General features: G+C 43.2%; 1 protein-coding gene across 1 annotated transcript in view; it reads right to left on the bottom strand.

The window, feature by feature from the left end:
• Positions 1–5,151: 5,151 nt before the first annotated feature.
• Positions 5,152–20,587, bottom strand: part of babam2 (BRISC and BRCA1 A complex member 2) — a 62,786-nt gene continuing 47,350 nt past the window's right edge. The window contains exons 7-12 of the mRNA XM_028983054.1: positions 19,667–19,776; positions 12,193–12,292; positions 8,604–8,674; positions 8,167–8,249; positions 7,392–7,545; positions 5,152–6,708 (exon numbers count right to left, since the gene is read on the bottom strand). Coding sequence (XP_028838887.1) covers positions 6,645–6,708; positions 7,392–7,545; positions 8,167–8,249; positions 8,604–8,674; positions 12,193–12,292; positions 19,667–19,776 — 582 coding nt within the window. The 3' untranslated portion in view covers positions 5,152–6,644. The remainder of the gene's footprint in view (positions 6,709–7,391; positions 7,546–8,166; positions 8,250–8,603; positions 8,675–12,192; positions 12,293–19,666; positions 19,777–20,587) is intronic.

Here is a 20,587-nt window from a genome sequence, read left to right as displayed (position 1 = left end):
AATTAATAGCAAATTCTTAGAATTATTACTTACTGCTCACCTTTAAAAATAAACCTAAACATTCAGCCGGTGTTGTAATTGGCTTGGTAATTACAGAACTTTGATCAGTGATTGATGAGTAACCTTTTTTTTTTTTTTTTTTTTTTTACAGCACACTAGCAGTCCTGCGTCACTCTTTTTTTTTTACCAACAGTGAACATTAGCAATTTTGAAACCACTTTCATATTCTCATAATAAAGTGTGAGCACCGTATTTTGCATTTTTCTGCATAATGTTGCAGGAAACGCAAGGGAACGATATTATTCACCTTTCCTGTGCCATTTATTACAAATGAAACTGCGTTGTGTAAGAAGGACACAAAAACATTGCATTAGAATAATTCCTAAATTAACATTACATTTCTACCAAGCTGTTGAAAGGCCACCAGGGTTATTTATTATGAGGGCACTCGCCCTCAGACAAACCGTTTCACTCTTAAAGATCTCCAGTGTGTCAGAGATGATCCTGAACGCATCAAGAAGATGAACTGGATACAGCAATCCTTACCTTTTTGACATGACCACAGGTAAGAGAACAGACGTCCATGGATTAGGATGTGGAAAGGGAAAGTTTTTGTCTGATCCAGTCTGCCTCTTAATAAAAAAGTTCCCCTCTTATGTTCCCTGAGCAGTACCCTTGAGGCAGTTGTTGAATCAATGTAATTTACTGCAGGGTTAGCACATGGGGTTCCATGTCATGTACATATTCACCATCAGCTTTCATCTGGCGAATTTATGAACTCCTCCCCAAAACCATTCTGAACAGATCCGTTCAGACACATCCATGGTTGCACAACAGACAGAATTCCCTGTACTTCATTAAAGCCACTGTGTATCATAGTTGTGCAGTTTACTTGTGCGGCTCGGGCCTCCTGCTGTCTGACTGCATTACGTTTACCTGCGCTGCTGCGTTTGACTCAAAGCTGTCAGTCCAGCTGACAGGTGTATCAGCGCGACAGCGGATCAGAACGCGTCCCTCACTGTGACAAGCGGCAAACAGCACACACTCAACTCAGACTGACAGCCGAGGGAGAGGGGAGGGGGGATGAAAGACGCAAGCGTTTGGGCAGACGAACAAACTATGAAAGAAAAAAAAAAAAAAAAGAAGTCTTTTAACGTCGTGGTGCAGCAAACCTTTGGATTGGAGGCCATCAAGGTTGTGCAGAGATGCATGCTTTCCATTAGAGTTGAAATGAAATAAGAAGATTCAAGGCAACTGAGTTTGGTCATGGATGCTCATAAAGCACAGAGATCATTTATGCTCACGTGAATAAAAACATAAAAAAATGGGTGAAAGGGATCTGTTATTTACACGTGAAGCCCTTGTTGTGCACTGTGCACCAGTAAGCCTCCAGTAGGGTGGAACGTCACATCATTTTCACGTATGAGTGGATTTGTCACTTACCATTATGGTTACGTTCATCAACGCGTAGTTTAAATGTGAAATTGTACAATACCTGCGACCCCAGGACAATATCTGTAGGACTCACACACTCACACACACCATTGACCGTCCGGCTCTACAGCTAAACTCGAAATCACAAGCCCTTCAATGTTCAGAGAGGAATTTAAAATCCTGTTTAACAGCATACTGAACACACCTGAGGGGTGCGCTTCTCTAAATCCCACACAGGTCTAAACCGAAAGCGTCTGATTGCACCCCAAATGAAGATGGGTTTCAAAAAAAAAAAGAAGAAACGTATTCATGTTACCGTACCCCTATCATAAACACCCCCCCTTCTCCTTTATAAAAAAAAAAAAAAAAAAAAAAACCCAGAACAACATGAGAGAGGAGAACAAAAGCGGAAACCTGCAAGCTCCCAAGCCGCGCGGCGTTCTGATCGGCTTAGCCACGTTCTCCCCTGGCTTTTCATGCCAGGCTAGGAGGAGTGTAATTAGCAATTAACAATCAGGGTTTAACGAGTGGCAGTTATTATCACATAAGTGAGGAGGAGGGGGGGGGCTCTTGTGCAATGACAACGTGCAGAGTGTGAGAATATCCCTGCTATGTGAACGTGGGTGTATCTGTGTGTGTGTGTGTGTGTGTGTGTTGAACAGTAATTCTCTCATTTCCATGACATCTCTGAGGCCATTTTTTCCCTCCCTCCCTGGGCTCCCAGATCAAACGGGCTGCAACAAAAGGCCCCAAATCCTACACCCCCCCCCCCCTCCCAAATTAGCTAAGCTTCTCAGCTTCATCATCCCAAACACGGCTCCTCGCGTCAACAGCCCCAGCCACATCCGAGAAGCAGAATCCGCCCCCTCACCACCCCCCCACCGAAGGAGAGCAGCAGCCACCGCCAAGGAAACTAAAAAAAAAAAAAAAAAATGTTCAAAAACTCCCCTCTTCCCGCAAGTTTATTGTGTATTTTTTTTTATTATAAATTCTCAAGGAATATGTTAAGCATAAGAGCCCCCCCCGCAATAAAAAGGAAACCGTGGGGCTGACAGCTTGGGGAAGTTGGCGGTGGTAAACAGGCAAGGGAGGTGTTGGCTTCCTCCGCATCGCTGTGACATATTCAGGCCTTCGCGACGTTCCCCATTTCGCTCCGATTACCTTCCACGTTCCAACACTGCCCTGTCTGCTTAGTGTCTCAAGGGGGAAGAGCAGGGAATCAAGACGGCAGGGAAGATCCTCAATCATTTTTCCCTTTTCGCTCAGGTTTTATTATTTTTTTTTATACTATACTCCTTTGTAATCCCCCCCACCCCCCCCACCCCAATGTTTCAGCGTTCGCTCTCAAGTCCGACCGATGCCTCACAGCTACACTCCCTACGGAGGTCAAAAGCTAGCATCTCCTCCTCTGCTCTCTAAAGTTTCCTGAAGGAGATTTTTTTTTTTTTTTCCGAGGAGGAGGATCGAGGTTGAGAAATGGCGCCGACTGAAAGCGAACATGCCCGGAGGTGATCGCTCAGGGAGCCAGATGCGAAGTCAATGGGAGCCGCTATCAAGTGCATCTTTTGGCGGCTTTGGCAGACACCTATAGCAAAGCGTCTCCGAGGAAGAGACGCCAGCTCCTCAACGCTAAACAAGCAATCTTCACACTTAAACGGCAGCCGACATGAAAGTCAGTTTAACGCGTCTTTCTTGCCTCCACAGCGATGGAGAAAATCAGTGGGCGCCAAGGGGTTATATTTGCGCCTTTCAAGCCGCAGCGCAAATATTCAACCATGACAACTTAGCTGACATCTCGTCTTGGAAGAACGTTTCGTTATCTATAGAGGGAGTACTTCGAAAAAAAAAAAAAATCGCACCCAGCAGTGTTGGTGGCTAAAAACGGTTGATGCCACTCGATCCCCATTATGGCCTACCGGAGGGAAAAACATTTTGGCTCGGGACTCATTAATGTCACGGCAGTTAATGAATCAGAGCATGGCCTGGCTTCCAGTCCTTAATTTGCCCGGCCTGCTGCCACAGAGATCTATTAAATAAGGCAGGATTAGTGGATTTGAGGTATTAAGACCCAGAGTTGGCAGGCGAGAGACCTTTCTCGCTGCACAGAGCGGGGAAAGAATCCCCTTCAGAAGCACCTTCTCCGAGGCCACCGAGCCACCGACATCTTTGCTGAGATGCAGAAAGGGGGCCGAGTTTCACTCAACTTTAAAGTTACTTTTTGAGCTTTTTCTTTGGCATAGGAAGCTGGTGAAATATTCAAACCCTACCATCTGTGAAGGAAAGGTGACAAACAAAATGAACGAAATGTGTGGAACTTTGCTCCAATGGTTTTGACTTATGTTGAGGAGTTTAAGATCTCCCCAAATCAGCCATAACATCATTTACCTAATGTTGAGTCTGTCCCTCTTTTACCACCCAGATAATCCACATGGTGTAAAAACCATCCCACCTTATTCCAGTGCTCCATGCCCAGTTGTGATGCTTACGTTCCCAGTGCAGTGGTGGCCTAGCGGTTAAGGAAGCGGCCCCGTAATCAGAAGGTTGCCGGTTCGAATCCCGACCCGCAAAGGTGCCACTGAGGTGCCACTGAGCAAAGCACCGTCCCCACACACTGCTCCCCGGGCGCTTGTCATGGCTGCCCACTGCTCACTCAGGGTGATGGGTTAAATGCAGAGGACAAATTTCACTGTGTGCACCGTGTGCTGTGTATCACGTGTGACAATCACTTCACTTCACTTCACTTGTAAGAGCTATTTGTGGTCAGCATGGCCACCCTGACTTGTTTGAGGCAACGTATCTCCTTACACAGCAAACTATAATGGACCGTGTGTTCTGACACTTTTATATCAGAACCAGCATGATCTTTTTTTAGCAATCTGAGCTATATTTATCCCTGTTGGATCAATGGTTCAACTTTCTTGGATCATTTTTGGTAGGTGCTGACCAATGCAGACCAGGGACATTCCAGAAGAGCTGCCATGACCCAGTTATGTAGAATATGGTCCTTGTAAATGGACCAAATCCTTACACATGCACATCCAATTCTGAAGAACAAAATGTTCCCTTGCCGCCTAATACATCCCACCCACTGCCAGGTACCACTATTATAATGTAACCAGGGCTCTTCACCTGCTAGTGGTGCTAATGTTATGGATGATTGGTGTAAATCAAGGATAGTTCTTTGGTAGAACAGGACCCTTATATTTGAAGCACAGTCTATACAGCAATCTGGTCTTGATCTGAACGATTAAACATGCTGCTTCAAGTACATTCATGCAAGACTGTCTGTGTTTAAAGAAAAACCTAAACATGCATGGATTCTCTGAAAATGTGACTCCATGAATTTATAAAGACTCTAAACATCACAAGAGTTACTTTTGTACAAGTTTCCTTGCAAGGACCTAAATAAGCTAGTCAATTATCTTTTCTAGACTTGTCTAGATTTGTATCTGTGGATAACTGGCTTTTTGTTTCCTTCAAAACAAGATGTAGATGGTTTATGATTAAAGAAAATGTTGCATCTTGGCTCACAGGAAATCTTTGTTTTATGCATAACAACTGTTGGTTTTGTTGCGCAAAATTGTCCTCCAACATTCTAAAAGCAGGTCTGGAAAGTGCACTACACAAACCACAGCACAGGAGGAAAAAAAAAAAAAGACAAAAAGAATCTTGCTTTTAATTCTTTTATTAAGAGACTTGATGTTATTAAATGCCCCAGATACATTCACCCTATAGCTCCAGATTAAACGTGACAGTTCCTGCATTACCAACAATAAATTTAGCAGAGGGCTTTCCCCCAGGCCAACAAAGACCCCTGACAATGACCCTCATGCTTAATGATGAAAACAAGAGCGTGTATAAGCACATGTACATGCGCGCACACACACACACACACACACACACACACACACACACACACACAACAGCAGACCCATGCCATGTCCCGGGCTTTTTCTTCTTACAATAAACACCCCTTATTAGGGTGCATGATAAAAAAGCAGGCAGCCTGAAGTCAGGCTTTCATTGCATTTGTGTTATAAGGACATGCAGCGTGCCCACTTCTCCTCACCCATGTCTTTTAAATTTTGCGTTAACAACAGACAGTATCAGGGGCAGCGATATGGCCCTTGTGAAGTTTGCCTTAACTGGAGGTAGGGACCTACTTACAAAATCTTAGGCATCTACTTACAAAATCGATCTGCAGATAATTTCTCCTAAAAATGCACATGTACAGACAGTGCTATACTAAAAGTAAAAAAAAAAAATGCCCCAGTCACAACATGTATAGTTAATAATGTTTCCCATTAAAAAAACTGAACATAAAATGTTCTAGTGTGATACATGGCACATACATTTGAGCTAAGGTGCAAAGGTTTGTAAAAAAAACAAAAACAAAAATAAAATCTTTATAATGACCATCATTAATTAACGGCAAATTTAAAGGTAATTAGCTTTTTGTTAATACTTTGACACTTTTAACAAATAATAAAGTGTACTAATTTTAGAAATGCAATCATTTATGTTATTTATCACTGGGCTGTGAAATTGATATATAAGTGGTGTTTTGAAGCTAAATCTCAGATCTCAATAAATCCACATAACTCAAGCCGTTTGCTTTTTAATGGAACAAGTTGCAGAATGCAGAAAACACAACCTAGAACAACCAAAAAAAAACTAACTAAGTTTGTATCAGAAGACAAATCAGAATATAGCAACATGAATGGGTAACTGCAGCCTTTTATTGAATTTTCTTGCATTTGCCTGATGGGTTTTGCCTGGCTGGCTCGCTCTCATCGAAGTGAACACTCCCTCTCACTGAGCAAACAACCCCAGTCAAAGGTTGGAGTCTCTCCTCCCAGCCATAATGTATAATTACATTTGGGTGGACTGTTCATTAAAAAAGAAAAATGCTGACAGTGTTACAATGAATAAAAGAAATCCCAGATGAGCACAAAATATTAGCAATTCGTCAAAACGAGGTTAAATGTGAGATACTTTGCAATCATTGTTCATGTGGTTTGGCTGTCCTTTAACACGAAGCTCGTCCATTATCCTCCCGAAAAGCGGTCGAATGCTGTCGGCTAAAGGCTGCTGCCACAATGATGATGGGGGCTGACTGTGTTACTTCATTCATTTACTTATTTATTAAAGCAAATCCAATGAGATTCCAGAAGATTCACCAAAATGTCCACTTCCTCCATTCACACACTTTACAGTTTTCCATTGGCAAAAGCACCTTCTTGAAACTGAGGGATAAAGGTCTTGAAGTAGGCCCTGGAGGAAGACACAGATCACATGTAAGTGTTTGATGGACAGATTGTGTAAAAAAGAAAAAGCGTTTCAAAGCGTTTGAACTGAACTGGCAGTGTAGACACTGGAATGTTTGCCAACACAAGGTTGCAGAGTCAAATTAGAGAGCAGAAACTATGTCAGTGAGAGAGCGATAAGGCCGAGAACAAACAGAAGGAGCACATTATCACTGTGATTAATCACAAGTGGGACAAAGACTCTGCTCCCCAACACCCAAGTCCAGTGACATAAACGGGCCAAAGGTGGAACCAATGTTCTCCAGAGAGGCCTATTAATCAAGGTACCAGAAGGTAGAGTGTGGCCCTCACCGGCTTGATGATTTGAGCTAAATAACCACCCCAGTGTTATACAGGTTAACTAGACGCAGCACAAATTCAGGTTAAAGATTTCTAACCCTGGGAGGGTCTTATTTCATTTTGTTATTAGCTTCTTTTGTTTGTGTACATGGGTTTGTTCTTCAAATAAAAATGTAATGACATTATTTTTTATAAACTGTCATTCCAACAATCAAGGCACAATGACAAAAAAATCCATTCATCTATGATCCAGCTGTTGGTGGTGGTGTTATGCAATGCCATTCTGTCAGCAGACAGGTAGGTGCAGATGCTTCTCCCCATATGTGGGTCAGAAATGGAGAGAGGACTAACTTGGCTCGCTTTGCCATCTCGTTGCCATCCCAGCGGGGGCTGTAGGGGTAGGACTTCTGCACCTGCGAGTAGAGCTGCCCGCTGCTGGTGAAGTGGTAGATGGACTGGAAAGTCAGCATGGGCTGGTCTCGTGGGAAGTAGAGGGGCAGGTCCACTGCAGGTAGGAGAGATAATGAGAGGGTGAATACTGGCCTGGGGTTCTTATGGAGATGATTGGATGTGGACTGCAGATTTGAACTAAAGGAGGGCAGGTGGGCCAATTAAAATCCCATATTGAAATTCATGCAGGCTAATGCATGTGGAGGAAGGGCAACAGATATGTGTTTAGAAATAAGATTATTTCAAGGTGGCTGTAGGGAACGTGGCGGCAGCTGCATCATCATTTTAAGTGTATACAGTACAAGTCAGTTACCTATTCTTGTATTAGTCTAGGACTAGGCCTAATCCATGAATGGGAAACTGAGTCCCATGGGCTACTACCTACTACCCAGGGTGGTAGTAGCCTAGTGGGTAACACACTCGCCTATGAAACAGAAGACCCAGGTTCAAATCCCACTTACTACCATTGTGTCCCTGAGCAAGACACTTAACCCTAAGTGTCTCCAGGGGGACTGTCCCTGTAACTACTGATTGTAAGTCGCTCTGGGTGAGGAAATATAAGAATGACTGTCAGTTATCAGGAAAATTAATGGACTCCAAATGATTATGTGGTGAAATGACATAGCATTCTGGAAGGACCACAGTCATGTACCATGCATCAGGCTTTGCCTCTTACCATGAACCAAGAAACAGAAGTCTTTCCACATGAGGAGAAGAGTGAGCTTGGTGAAACCCTCAGCATCATATTCCACAACACCCCTAAAAAGTCAAATCAATCATGATTATTTTTTATATGGTCACAAGGATATACAATTGAATACACATGAGCATAAACTGACCAGAATATAAGAACCAGTGTTGCCAGACATACGATAATTATCATATTTGTACCATAATTTTACCCTCTGTATGATTAATCATTCACAAAAATTCTTACTGCTTACTTTTATTTATTTTAACACTGTTAAAATGCAGCTCATTCTTGTGCTGATCTTGAGTGATTGATTACGTTGTGATGAAATGGGCGCTATAAATAAAATGTATTATTATTATTGTGTATTAATATAAAAACACACGAAGCGAGAGGGGTAAAATTTACTCTTAAAGACTCACATTCCAAAGTGGCTGAGAAAGGCAGCAACGTACTCTCTCCTTTTGTGGTAGCCTTGAATGACATACTGCACCTGCAGTTCAGAGGGTGAAGGGAACAAAGCCATCAGGGAGGTGAGGGCCGACGGATCAGATTCAGCTTTAATGCCCGCAAGCGCCGATCCGGACCTCTTCTTTTAGTCCGTACACATTTGCTTGCTCTCTCTAAAGTATACAACTACTTCACCGGCAAAATATGTCTGGTCAGGAGAGGAACGTTGGTTTACGATAACGTCTGCTTAATATCAACATTAGCCCAGGCCGCCAGCAGAGCTCAACACAAATCTGCCGGAATACGTGCGGGCTCTCGGCCGACGGGAAAAAACGTGTTCATGAATCATTCGCACGTCACACACCGCTCAATTTCAAATTTCCACCGAACGTGTAATGAGTGACGTAGTGGTGAAGATGACAAACGTGCGTTCTCACACTCTGGGCACTGCTGTCTCGGGAGGTCAGCGCTTGACCCCTGTGCACTAATGAAGGCGATCATGCTCCCTAGTTAGTGACACAGGCGTGACGTTACAGCTACACTGACCTCCTGGAGCGCCTCCTGACGCTCAGCCATCTGTCGACACCAGGACACTCACATACAGGCTGTTATTCAATGGTACTACTACTACTAAAAATAAATACTAATAATAATGCAACAGCTGCATATAACGGCTGTGGTGTGTTTACTTCCTATGTACGTCTGGCCTTTGACACGGATGTGAAATTCATCCAAGCCAGAGACAATCCCTACATAAAGGACATACATAGTTTTAAATATGGATTACAGCTAGCCTTCGTCTTTCAATTAGTAATGACTAATTAGTAATAATTTTTTCATATAATAATTATCATCATAATTATTATCATTATATTATCATCATCATCATCAGCCTTCATTCTAATTTATAAAAGCAATACATTTCATAGCAGTAATTTTTTTTGTGCAATCATCAGAATAGTATCATTATCAGCTTGTTTTGGACGCCGGCTGCGCTGGGAGTCGAGTGTGTTTTGTTGTTACGTCTTGCTGCATAGGTGATCCCTTCGGAAGGCAGGTAGGGTTGCAGGGGACTGGGGGGCATAGCAGATTCAGAGCGGGGTGCGAGAGAAAAGAGTCGCTGGTAAGCTGCCTGACTGTGAAAGTAATTGCTGCAGGATGACAAATATATGAATACTAATAAATTATAAATAAAACAAAACCTGGTTGCCCTTATGCACCATGCAATCATTTGTATTTATTTTGCCTGTAATTTTGCTTCAGTTTGTTTGGCAGCAAAGTTGTCTGGCAACATAAAGACAGCGGCAACTTTTCCCAAGCCACACCTCACACACCCATCACACAACTACACCCCAATATCTGTGTTAAATATGTCAGCAGACTGATAATTAAGCGCAGCGGTAGGACATGATGTCAGGAGCCTGTTGTTGTGAAGTGATTAGCAGAGTTAAACGAGATCATGGTAGCTAGGAAAAGAACAAACGAATAAGAACACAAAAAAACACACTTGCGGCGTTAAAACTGGCTCAAGAAACAGAACCTAATGCACCTTCTCTGGTGGGCGTGGCCAGGAGCTGTTAGTGGTGCTCTAGGACGTCGGGGGCCGTGGTTGGAGCTGCTGAGTGACACAACCACGGCACGTTTCCGCATTCATGCATGAGCCAGACTCCCCACTCCTGGGACCAGGCATTACGTGAATCAGCAGCCTGCATTCAGGACGGTGTTTGGGTACAGAGCTCCGTCAAGATTGAGAGTGAGGCCATGTGCGCGTGCACGCACACACACACAACACAAGTCCAATTAGTCAGCATTGTGAGGGAGGCAGGAAATCATGGGTCACAGACCTCCACGCCTACTCCAGAGAAGCATCACCACGGTAACCAGCTAGGTGACAATATGGTCAGGTCGATGACAGACATTAGCTCCACACCCTTCGATCCTTGAACAGTCTACCTATATCTCCACCTGTTGTAAGTGACTGTTTTTTTGCTTTATATGTTATGTTTTAATGGGCCAGTGATGGTCTAGTGGGTAAGCAAGTGAGCTCGTAACCCAAGCGATGTGGGATTTAATCCTGAACCACCAAGGTGCCACTGAGGTTGAGCAAGATACTATCCCCACACACTGCTCACAAAGTGTGATGGGTTAAATCCTGTTCACAAAAACCTGCTGGTAAAATAACATTTCCTGAGACTTTTTGTATTCAGTCTCATTTTTATAAGAAGGCTCAGAAGCAGGATCAGGTATATTTTAATCACCTTTTGTAATGTGATCCATTTTAATGATGCACATTTTTTGGCAGAGCATTGCTTCTAGACCTGGTCTCATGCCAGGTAGGTGGAGATTGCGGTTCTAAACCAAACAGGTATAGTCAAGCACTTTAATAAGGAACAAACAGTAAAATATTTTACAAGAATTAAAATATACGTGATGTGCTTAATACGTTTGATTATAAGCGATTGTAAATTACTCAAACACTGTTAAAATGCAGCTCATACTCGTGCTGATCTTGAGTGACTGATTACGTTGGATATTTTTAATTTGTGTTAGTATAATTTGGAATAATGGACGTCTATGTGCCAGACTTCTTTTTGAATCAGTTCAGAACAGCTTGTTTCCTCCAAAACATCATGCAACTGAAGAGGCGGACGCACCACTCTCTGACCTCACATGAGGTGAGGTGGCCCAGGGCAGCTCTTGGCCGACACTTAAGCAGCATGTGCAGCAGGGGCGTTATTATATATGCATGTATGCACGACTGCTGTCTCTCTGCGTGTGCACCAGCTCTTCAGGTGAGACGCAAACGGGGAGATGTGGGGGCAACAGGCATGGCGAGGAGGGGTGGGGGGCAGGGTTAAAGCAGCAGTCCCCGGGGCAGCTGCCAGCATGGGGCATCTCCACCCCATCTCCACCTGTCAGTCCGCTGTGCCAATCCAGCAGGGAGATGGCCGTGGAGTGGGGCCAGCGCAGGCACACATGCGCACGTCTGACCGCACCTTTATACAAATGAACCCAACAGCAACACACACACACACTTCCGGCATGGACGCTTTCACATTATGCAAAGACAACATAGATAAGGAAGGGTTAAAGGATCCGAGATTAACCTCATTCAGGGCGCAGGCACCGGGTTTGGTGAGCGTTTGGTCGGACTTTCCCTTATAAACTGGGCACACACCCCGACATCACACCACACCCCCCTAACATCACACCTCCACCCTCCACGGCCCATTATGTTAATCTGGAGGATTTGAGAGACACGGAACAGCCCTCTGGCTCCAGCGTCTCATGGGCTCTGCTCTGGCTGGACTGTTCTAGACTCTTCAGCAAGCCGCCGCACGGCTGTTCCTCAAGCTTTTTGGCATCTTTCACTTATGCTGGAGACTTCCTAGATTCTCTGCCAATCAAAAAGAAACTTCATTTTTATCATGTGCTTGTTTTTGTTTCAGTTTCTGCCCATTTCTTGTTGTTTTTTGTATATATATTTTTTACTGCATGTGGGTTTGACACAAAACTCTTTCAAGAACACACACATTACACAAAAGCAGTGTGACCTTTTACCTTGTTTGTGAGCAACTGGCACACTTGTGGCACATAGTCAATAAGGCAGCCACCACTGGGGAACACCGGGATGTGGAGGGCTGACGAGCCTCCGAGGGCACTGAGACGGAAACAGGAAAAAGTAAAAAAGGAAATTAGCTCATAAACGGGCCTACCAAATAATATAATAAAGTATGGCATGTTCCCTTGTACTGGACCAAAGTACAGTCACACCCCCACAACAAAGAGGGAGAATTCCCTCCTGACATACAAAACGTGCTGCACTGTGACAAATGCAGAATTTAATTGTAGTCCCTGTAAAGCAGTAAATAAATGAACATCGTGTTCTGAATTGATTGTAGAACAGAGGAACGTGTTATTAACCACTCAACCAAGTTCAAATGATTCTAAAAATGGTAGAGCATTTTAAAAATTAGTTCAAAATTCAATACGCAGGGAAACATGCAGAGTTCAGTTCAATACCCCGCTGTACGCCTCAAACAAACATAACACAATTTTACATATATATATATATATTAAATAGACGCACACACGCACACACACACACACAGTCAAGGTTCAAAGATATCGCAACATTAAAATCTTTTTGGCGCTATACACCACCGCAGTGGATTTGAAATCAATTGAACAAGATGTACTTAAACTGCAGACTTTCAGCTATACAGTATTTACATCCAAATCACACACACATATAAATAAAACTTTGTGATTGAATGCTGCTCAGATTTTTGAGAAAAAAGTGAGTGAAAATAAAGGCTTCACTATTTATTTAATGACATTTTTTAATCGACTGCCAGGCTGAAGGATATCTACATTTCCCAACCCTCAAGTCTGGCCTCGCCCTGCTGTGTAATCAGTCTCACGCCCCTGTTTGGACTGCACATAGCAGAGGGATAAGGAAACACATTCACTCCTCTCACACACACCTGCTACTTTTTTCTGCGAGGTTTTCTAGAAAATGAAGCCAGTGGTTTAACACAGGAGGGCTCTCTCTCTCTCTCACACACACACACACACACACACACACCCTCAGTCTGATGCACACAGGCTGGTAGTGTCCACAATCCATTGAACTCGGGACAGAGTAGGTCAGCTGGAGGTCAGGGGGAACATGGGGTCATCATCTACAACCACACACAGCCGCAGCTCTGAAGTGATTCACCTTCCTCTCTTGATTCCCATCTGATGATGTGGTACCCACCCACCAAATAGTAAAAGCTTTTATTTGTCTGGGATGTCTAAATTTAGGAAGGTATTGAATTCAGCAAGAGCTGAGCAAGCTGAAAATGCAGAAAATGTTTGATTTGTTACCAAATAGCACTGCACACTTTCCAAATCTCACTTGGCATATTAGCCACATTCACTACACAGTGCATGGGCATTATTTAGCAAAGTGTTTTCCCTGGAGTCATTATGGGAAAAGAATAATAATCTCTCTCTCTCTCTTTCTCACACCCCACAAACCATGCACAATTCCCTGCCTTTTACTATTGCATTGTTGCATGTCTCTTGCACAACTTGCTCCACACAGTAGTTCATCCCACACTGGAACTGGTCCGCACACATGTTTGCATTGCAACCCTGTACATGCCTGCCGAGAATGACACACTGTAGTTTTAGAGGAGTGAGGTTAAGATGCAGAAAGACTATGGAGGTATTATACTACAAGTAAAGGCTAGCACTTTTCCATAGAAAGAATAAGAATTGCCTATTAAATGAAATAGAAAATTACTAAACTTTTAAATGAATCGCATAAGGTCCTGTAACCAGAACAATGACGTAACACACATTAGCACAATACCTAAGAGACAAATAGCAAGCACTAAAAAGATGCAGATCTAGAGAGTGACCATGCCTGGCAGGACTGGTGGGAAAGAAAAAACCCAACAAAGACTCCACTAACAGAAATGCATAAATACATTTTACATCTTTTTTTATTTAAAGAGGATAAATGAGCCAGTGGAGAAAGACCACTTTAAAAACAGGTTTGTTAATGCTAAGTGTAAAAAGAAAGAAAAAAAACCTGACATGACAATTCTGCTTTGAGTCTTGTACAGGATGTAATCTCTGTTAAAACCACAGGGCTTTGTTGACAGGTTCATGAGAAGGCGTCCTGATGAAATCTCAAAGTTCATACCCAGGTTAAGATGGGTGGACCACAACAAGCTGAAGCAAGCAGAAGACAGCTGGCCCTCCAATAAAAAAAAAAAAAAGACTGGACTGTGCAATAAAGTCAGAGAAGGTCAAAGGTTTAAAATGATTTTATATATATTTTTTCATACATACACATATCATATATAATTTTTTTTGTCATGAAGTAGGGGGGAAAAAAACACACTTCCAGTAAGATCCAGCCCAAGCTCATTGCAGAGCAATTACTGCTATACAGAAAATGTCACTCACGTCAATCAAGTTCATGTATTTATGAAGTTGCATTGAGAAGCAGTGGAGCTTTTATCAGGCACATCACTCACGCATTGATGTCTGTGTGATTATTATTCAATTGTTCCAGCCATATGAATGCTTGCCAATTACTCACTGGCCTTTCATGTTGATGTCACAGACACAAGGAGGGGGCCGGGGCTGCTGTGAGCAGAAATATAACTGGAGCACAAGTAAAAGAAAAATAGATAAATAAATGTATAAATGTGTATTTGGAGATGGCAGCAAATCTAAATGGGGAGGTGTTTTGATGGCAGTCTGTTCTGATGTCAGAGAGATGTGTACAGAGTCAAGTCCAGCGACCCAAATGTCTCTGGTGTTTCCCCGTGGATGTTTCTCTTATGTTTTTATCAGATTTGCTTTTACTAAGATAATAAAAAATGATCCCTGCCATAATGACTTTATATTCAGTTTGTAAACTATTCTTCTTTTTTCTGTAGTACTTTACTTTTCTTTTACTCTGTAAAACACAAATTGTCCTGCAGCCAAACCCAAGGGGTGTTATTCTCACCTATCATTCTACTAAAGGTCGCGGAGGTCAGAATTTGTTGCCAGAAAATGTTAGAACTTTTTCAATCCCTTGAAGGAACACCTGCCCTCTTTTTTGGATCACAGAACAGGGAAATGAGGCCATTAAGCAGCGAAAAGGCACAATGCAAACAGGAGAACTAAGAACACAACTGATGCTATTTCACAAACAGTTTTAATAGATGTGTGTTGTGTAATTGACTTATGCAGCACACACAATGATTATACTTACAAGTAATGTGCAAAGGTTGGAGCACATGCATGGTAAAAGGCATGCACACCCCTCCCATGCCTTCCATGGGAATATACAGAACCTATGCTGCCAAAGAGGTACATTTTATCATTCTATCCATACCTTTTTTTACATTCTTTACCCTCCAAAATACAGGGCTTCAGGGGTGTGAAAAAAACATTGCCCACTCAATTCTTTTATGTAATGCTTTATGTTCGGTGTGTGAGCTAGGAGAGACATCAGTGGGCAACCAAGGAAGAGTGAATAAAAACTAGTAAATCGAAATGGGGGGTGGAAAGAGAAAGGAACAGAAATATCTGCATATCTTCCATACTTTACAGCTAAGGGAATGGTGGGGAAAGTGTCAAAATAGCACTTGCAAATCAGTTGTGATCTCACAGACGTGAAAATTTGTGTCAAGTAACACTCTATATAAAAGAAATCTCAGAATTACAACACACAGCATGCTCTTACCAAGTATTTATAGATTTATTGTTTTACTGATTATAATCATGTGACCAACACAATGTTTAATTGTACCAATAACCAATTACATTGAATTATTAAAAAATATTGCATTACAGCAGTAAATTGTGCAGATAAAATGTCTTTAAACGAAGTCAAGACAATCTATTTTGTGAATATTCAGAAATCACAAAAAATATATTTTGTCCAGCCATAGTGAGAGGTCCTTTTCTCTTTATGTTGTTGTGCCGATGTATGTCAACTGGTAATCATGAACCGTTTTACCTTATTGACCTTAAATCTCGATGGTTCTTTTTAAGCTCTTCTTTATATGCTAAGTGAAAAGCACCTTTTATGTTAAAATACAATTAAGTCAAGAGAATAGAGAATACAGTAGTGTCTCTCTCTCTCTCTCTGTAAGAGAGAAAGTGAGTAAAGTTTTCAGAGTGCTGGCTCCTGCTTGTAATGCGGCGCGTAAACTGAAACTTGTGTTCACCGGGCTCCCCCATAAGGAGAGGTGAGCACGAGTGAGCGAGCGAGCGAGAGGAAGCCCTGCGCCTGGACATCGGAGTGGAGAGAGAGACCCCCTCTAACACCGACTCTCTTTCAAGTCCCACTCACTCCCTCTTCCCTTTGTGCTGAAGCCAGAGGGACGGGCTGGCTGGCTGTCTGGAAGGGATGTTCTCTGACTGAGCTGAAGGGAGCGAATGCGAGTGGGGGGAGAGTTCTTCAGAAGCCTGCGCTCTTGTTTCCAGCACGGGGACAGCAAACAGAGGCCGGGGTGATGAAACGTGAGCGGCAGGGGAGGCAGCTGAGCAGCACAGCCAGAGGCAGAGAGATATAGCATATAAATCCACCGCTCATTATATCCACAAAAGCCAGAAGACGCGCTACTAAACATGTGTGTCTATATTTATATGTTGTGCTCACTGGTTTGTTGGAGTCCCCCCACCTAGAAGCAGGAACACACGCACACACACACATACACACAGAAGGCATAAACACACTGCTTGGTCGTGCCGTTAGCCTCCTTCTGTCCCTTCCCCTCACTCAGCACAGCGCCGGCCACTAATGTGAAAATGTGCAGGCAAGGTCAATCCCATGCGGACGCGCATTAGTAAAAACCCACACTGCACCGGGGGTAACGGAGCACGCCCTGTGATGGATCGGAACTGACATGGCCGGAGAGCGGGTGAGTGGGCACGTTTCCCCTCTCCTGCTTGGGCGAACTGAGTGGATCCAGCCTGGCATGGGAGTTGGGAAGGGACAGAGAGCGGGGGTGGGTTAGACGGAGAGCCCTTCCGCCCGCCCAGGGGCTGTCATTACCAGACCTTGGTCGTCAAGATGGTCTGTATGAACTCATCAAGAAGTTTCCAACTCTGCCCAAAGAAATGACCTTGGGTTCTCGGCGAAGGGAGAAGATCCCGGGTGCAGCCCGAAGTGTCCCAGCTTCCTGCTCGTAGGCTGGACTGCATTATGTGCGCATGAGAGGTGGGCTGTTCTGGAAATGCTAATTCTCCTTAATGGTTAGGGGGCTCTGGCTAACCTGGAAATGTCCACAGCAGGTGGACACAACAGAGCGGGTCCTGCTTTTGAGGCTGAAATCATGCATGCGAATAACACTGCAAAGGAAGCGAAATTCATTTCAGCACAGATTTATGGTTGCTTATAAATAAGCCGCATTTTGGGGGGCCCAAGGCACTTTTTGTGGCCCTAGGCAAAAGGAACCGGGAGGACCAAATACACTATGGCTGATCCAATAATGTTCAGTTCTCTTTGTGGTAAAATGTGCTGCGGAGAAGACGATTAACATGCACATTGTGCTGTTTATACCTCAGGCTTAAGAACTAGTAGTCTCGTACACTTTGATGTTTCAGGGCGGGCAAGAGAGCAGGCTGCAAACATGGCTATGTACTGACCTGCTGCATGCACCTGTATTTGCACCTGTATTTGCACGTGGGGTGGGGGGGTGGGGTGCAAAGATGAGCTCTATGGCGAAAATAAATATTGACAACCTCAAATAGTTTATCACCATAAATAAATGTGTAGAAAACCCTTCTGCTCTGCTGCTCAGTATGTTGTCAGGGTTCCCACTCTAAATCAGACTTAAAATTATGGCATGATTTTCCCTCACCAAAAAGCAGAATTGCCATGACCTCCCATATAAGGAAACATCCAACATAATGTTTGGGTGCTAAGCAGAAAAGGCCATTTAAAGTTACAGAATTGACACTGAATGTACGTAATTGTTGAAAACAGGCAGCTTGGTGTGTTGAATGGAACGTACCAAAAACCTCAACTCCATCTAAAAATAAATAAACAAACAAACAAATAAATCCGCTAGATGCATGTTTTACTTCATCACTTTGGGTGAGGCGCTCCTTAAGTTCTTCATTTTCCAGCTAGGTATATTGAAATTTACAGTTGCCAAGCATATTTGGCAAGTTAACAAGTGTATGGACATATATGTGAACTTCGCAAAGATTCTGCATTCTAGAACGTTGCACATTTTTGGAGCGGGAGAGGTTCTGAGTAAAGCCCTCACTGAAAACGAAGACGCGTAAACACACATCAGGTTCTGGATACGGCACCATATGCTATTAACAAAATTCCCTGACTTGGCACCCAAATGACTTGCTCTGCCTGGAAATGCCTTTACTGAAATTCCCTGATATCCATAATTAATCCATTCTATTATATTGTACAGCTATACTCTACCACAACTAGGTGAAGTTAAATAAATCAATAACTAAATAAATTAATGAATAAAGTTTGTCTTTCCTATAACAGCCAACATATAATATCCACATAGTGCACCAATTAAAACGCCTGAGCACGATGGATTATTTCATACCAAAGAACCACTTCACAACAGCTCACAACTAAATCAGCATGGATGCCAAATAATGATATTACAACGAATAATAGGCCACTTATCACCTGCTCATACGCAGTGGTGAGGAGCGCATGCAGAGCGGAATTCGGGAGGGTCTGCTGCCTGTCGTTCTGGAGCTGGTTCAAAAGGGATTAAGGAAGTTAAAAGCAAATACAGTGTTGACTGTCTGAGCCCAAATCAGAGCAACAAGGCTTCACGCGAAATAAACGCTGGTCTCAGATAAACCTGTCATGCTGATTATGTTCGGATGTCAGAGCAAAGAAATGCTTAGGCCAATAATTAGAAGTTTTAAAATTGATGCTCCCACTTTGGATTTGCTACATGAGCCCTAAGGCCACTGCTGTGGTGCACAGAGTAACAGAATCTAGAGAGGGAATACGGAGGACGGGGAACGGAAGGAGGTATGTTGGTAAAAGCTCTCACTCTGAAACCCAGCACAACCTGCCAGACGGTTCAGAACCAAAGCCACATTCTCTGCACACAAACGCAGCATGCAGGTCCACACGCACAATTTTCACGTCTGACTAATAAACTAGTATCTTCCGAACTACGGATTTAGACAGGAGAATATGACAAAGCATTGGAAGACAGAGCTAAAACGACGGAACTTGGTGCTGGAAAGAAACCGCAGAGCGATTTTCAATTCCCTCTAGGTTTTGAAGAAGTAGGTGGAAGAAGAGGAAGCGCTGTACTTTTAGTCACCCGCTCGCTGTGGCAGTTGGCTGGGTGTGTCATCTGTCTGCATCTGTAGAGCAACAGATGTGCAGACCTCACAAAACCCAAACGTCCTTACTGTGACGCAACGTCCCCATACTTACGGCAATGAACAACTCTTAAGACGGAGACATGCTTAGGTGGAGTCCAGCTAACTTCCATATGTGAAGTATATGTGTGACAGGCGTAGCACTTACTGCTCAATGCTAGGGGAGAGGTAGAGTTTGGGGAACACTTGTGTGGCTTCAGCGTCCTCAAAGCTGACAGACAGCAGGGCAACATCTTCCCCAGGGTCCAAGGCTGTGTCCTAAACAGAAGAAAAGATTTGGTCCATCAAAAAAGTAAAAAAAAAAAAAAAAAAAAAATTGGTTACTTGTGCTTTAACATTTCTGAAAATGTATTCTGTAACATGATGACACTATCGATATGTAAGGATTAATTGTGATATGATAATGATAATATGAGAAGGTCAGAAGAAAATAAAATCAATCATCAAACTATTTAAAATTTAAAAAGCAGAAAAATCACCTCATTTCAATTTTGAACTAGCAGAGAAAATGTAATGCATATATTTTTTTCCACATTAATGCTGTCAGTGGAACTTTGCCTCCTCTATTAGTTTTTCTGCTATAAAAAGGCCTTTCTGGCTATTGGACACCAGAATATAAACAAAGCTCTGTATTCATGCTTTTAACTCAACAAATACAAATGAACATGTAACATAAGCATGGGCGTCTGGTGCATGGTGACCCCATATAATTTTCATAAAACACCATCATGAGTAGATGTACACCCACATACACACATGGAGCACCCGTTGGGCCCAATAAGGCTCACAGGTCTGCAGCAGCAGTACAGGGCCTTCTCCAGCATGCGCTCCTGGAGAACCACAGCAAAAGGCAACGGCAGCATCCGGGAAACGGAACCCTGCCCGGAGACGGCCGGTTATGCCGAGGCGCTCCAGATGGTCATTTGTCTTCGAGGTTTCGATTTCCTGACTCCCGGAGCGGGGCTACATCATTAACGCTGCCGCGAGAAGAAGGCAGCTTATAAAAATAAATAAATAAATAAATTCTTTCTGCCGGTTTGAACTCCATTTGTGATAATTGCTGCCCTCT

Source organism: Denticeps clupeoides, chromosome 1 (genome assembly GCF_900700375.1).
Source record: "Denticeps clupeoides chromosome 1, fDenClu1.1, whole genome shotgun sequence".
In the NCBI taxonomy this organism is placed as follows: domain Eukaryota; kingdom Metazoa; phylum Chordata; class Actinopteri; order Clupeiformes; family Denticipitidae; genus Denticeps; species Denticeps clupeoides.
Note: the sequence above shows the minus strand (reverse complement) of the source record. Positions and strands in the feature narration are given on the sequence as shown.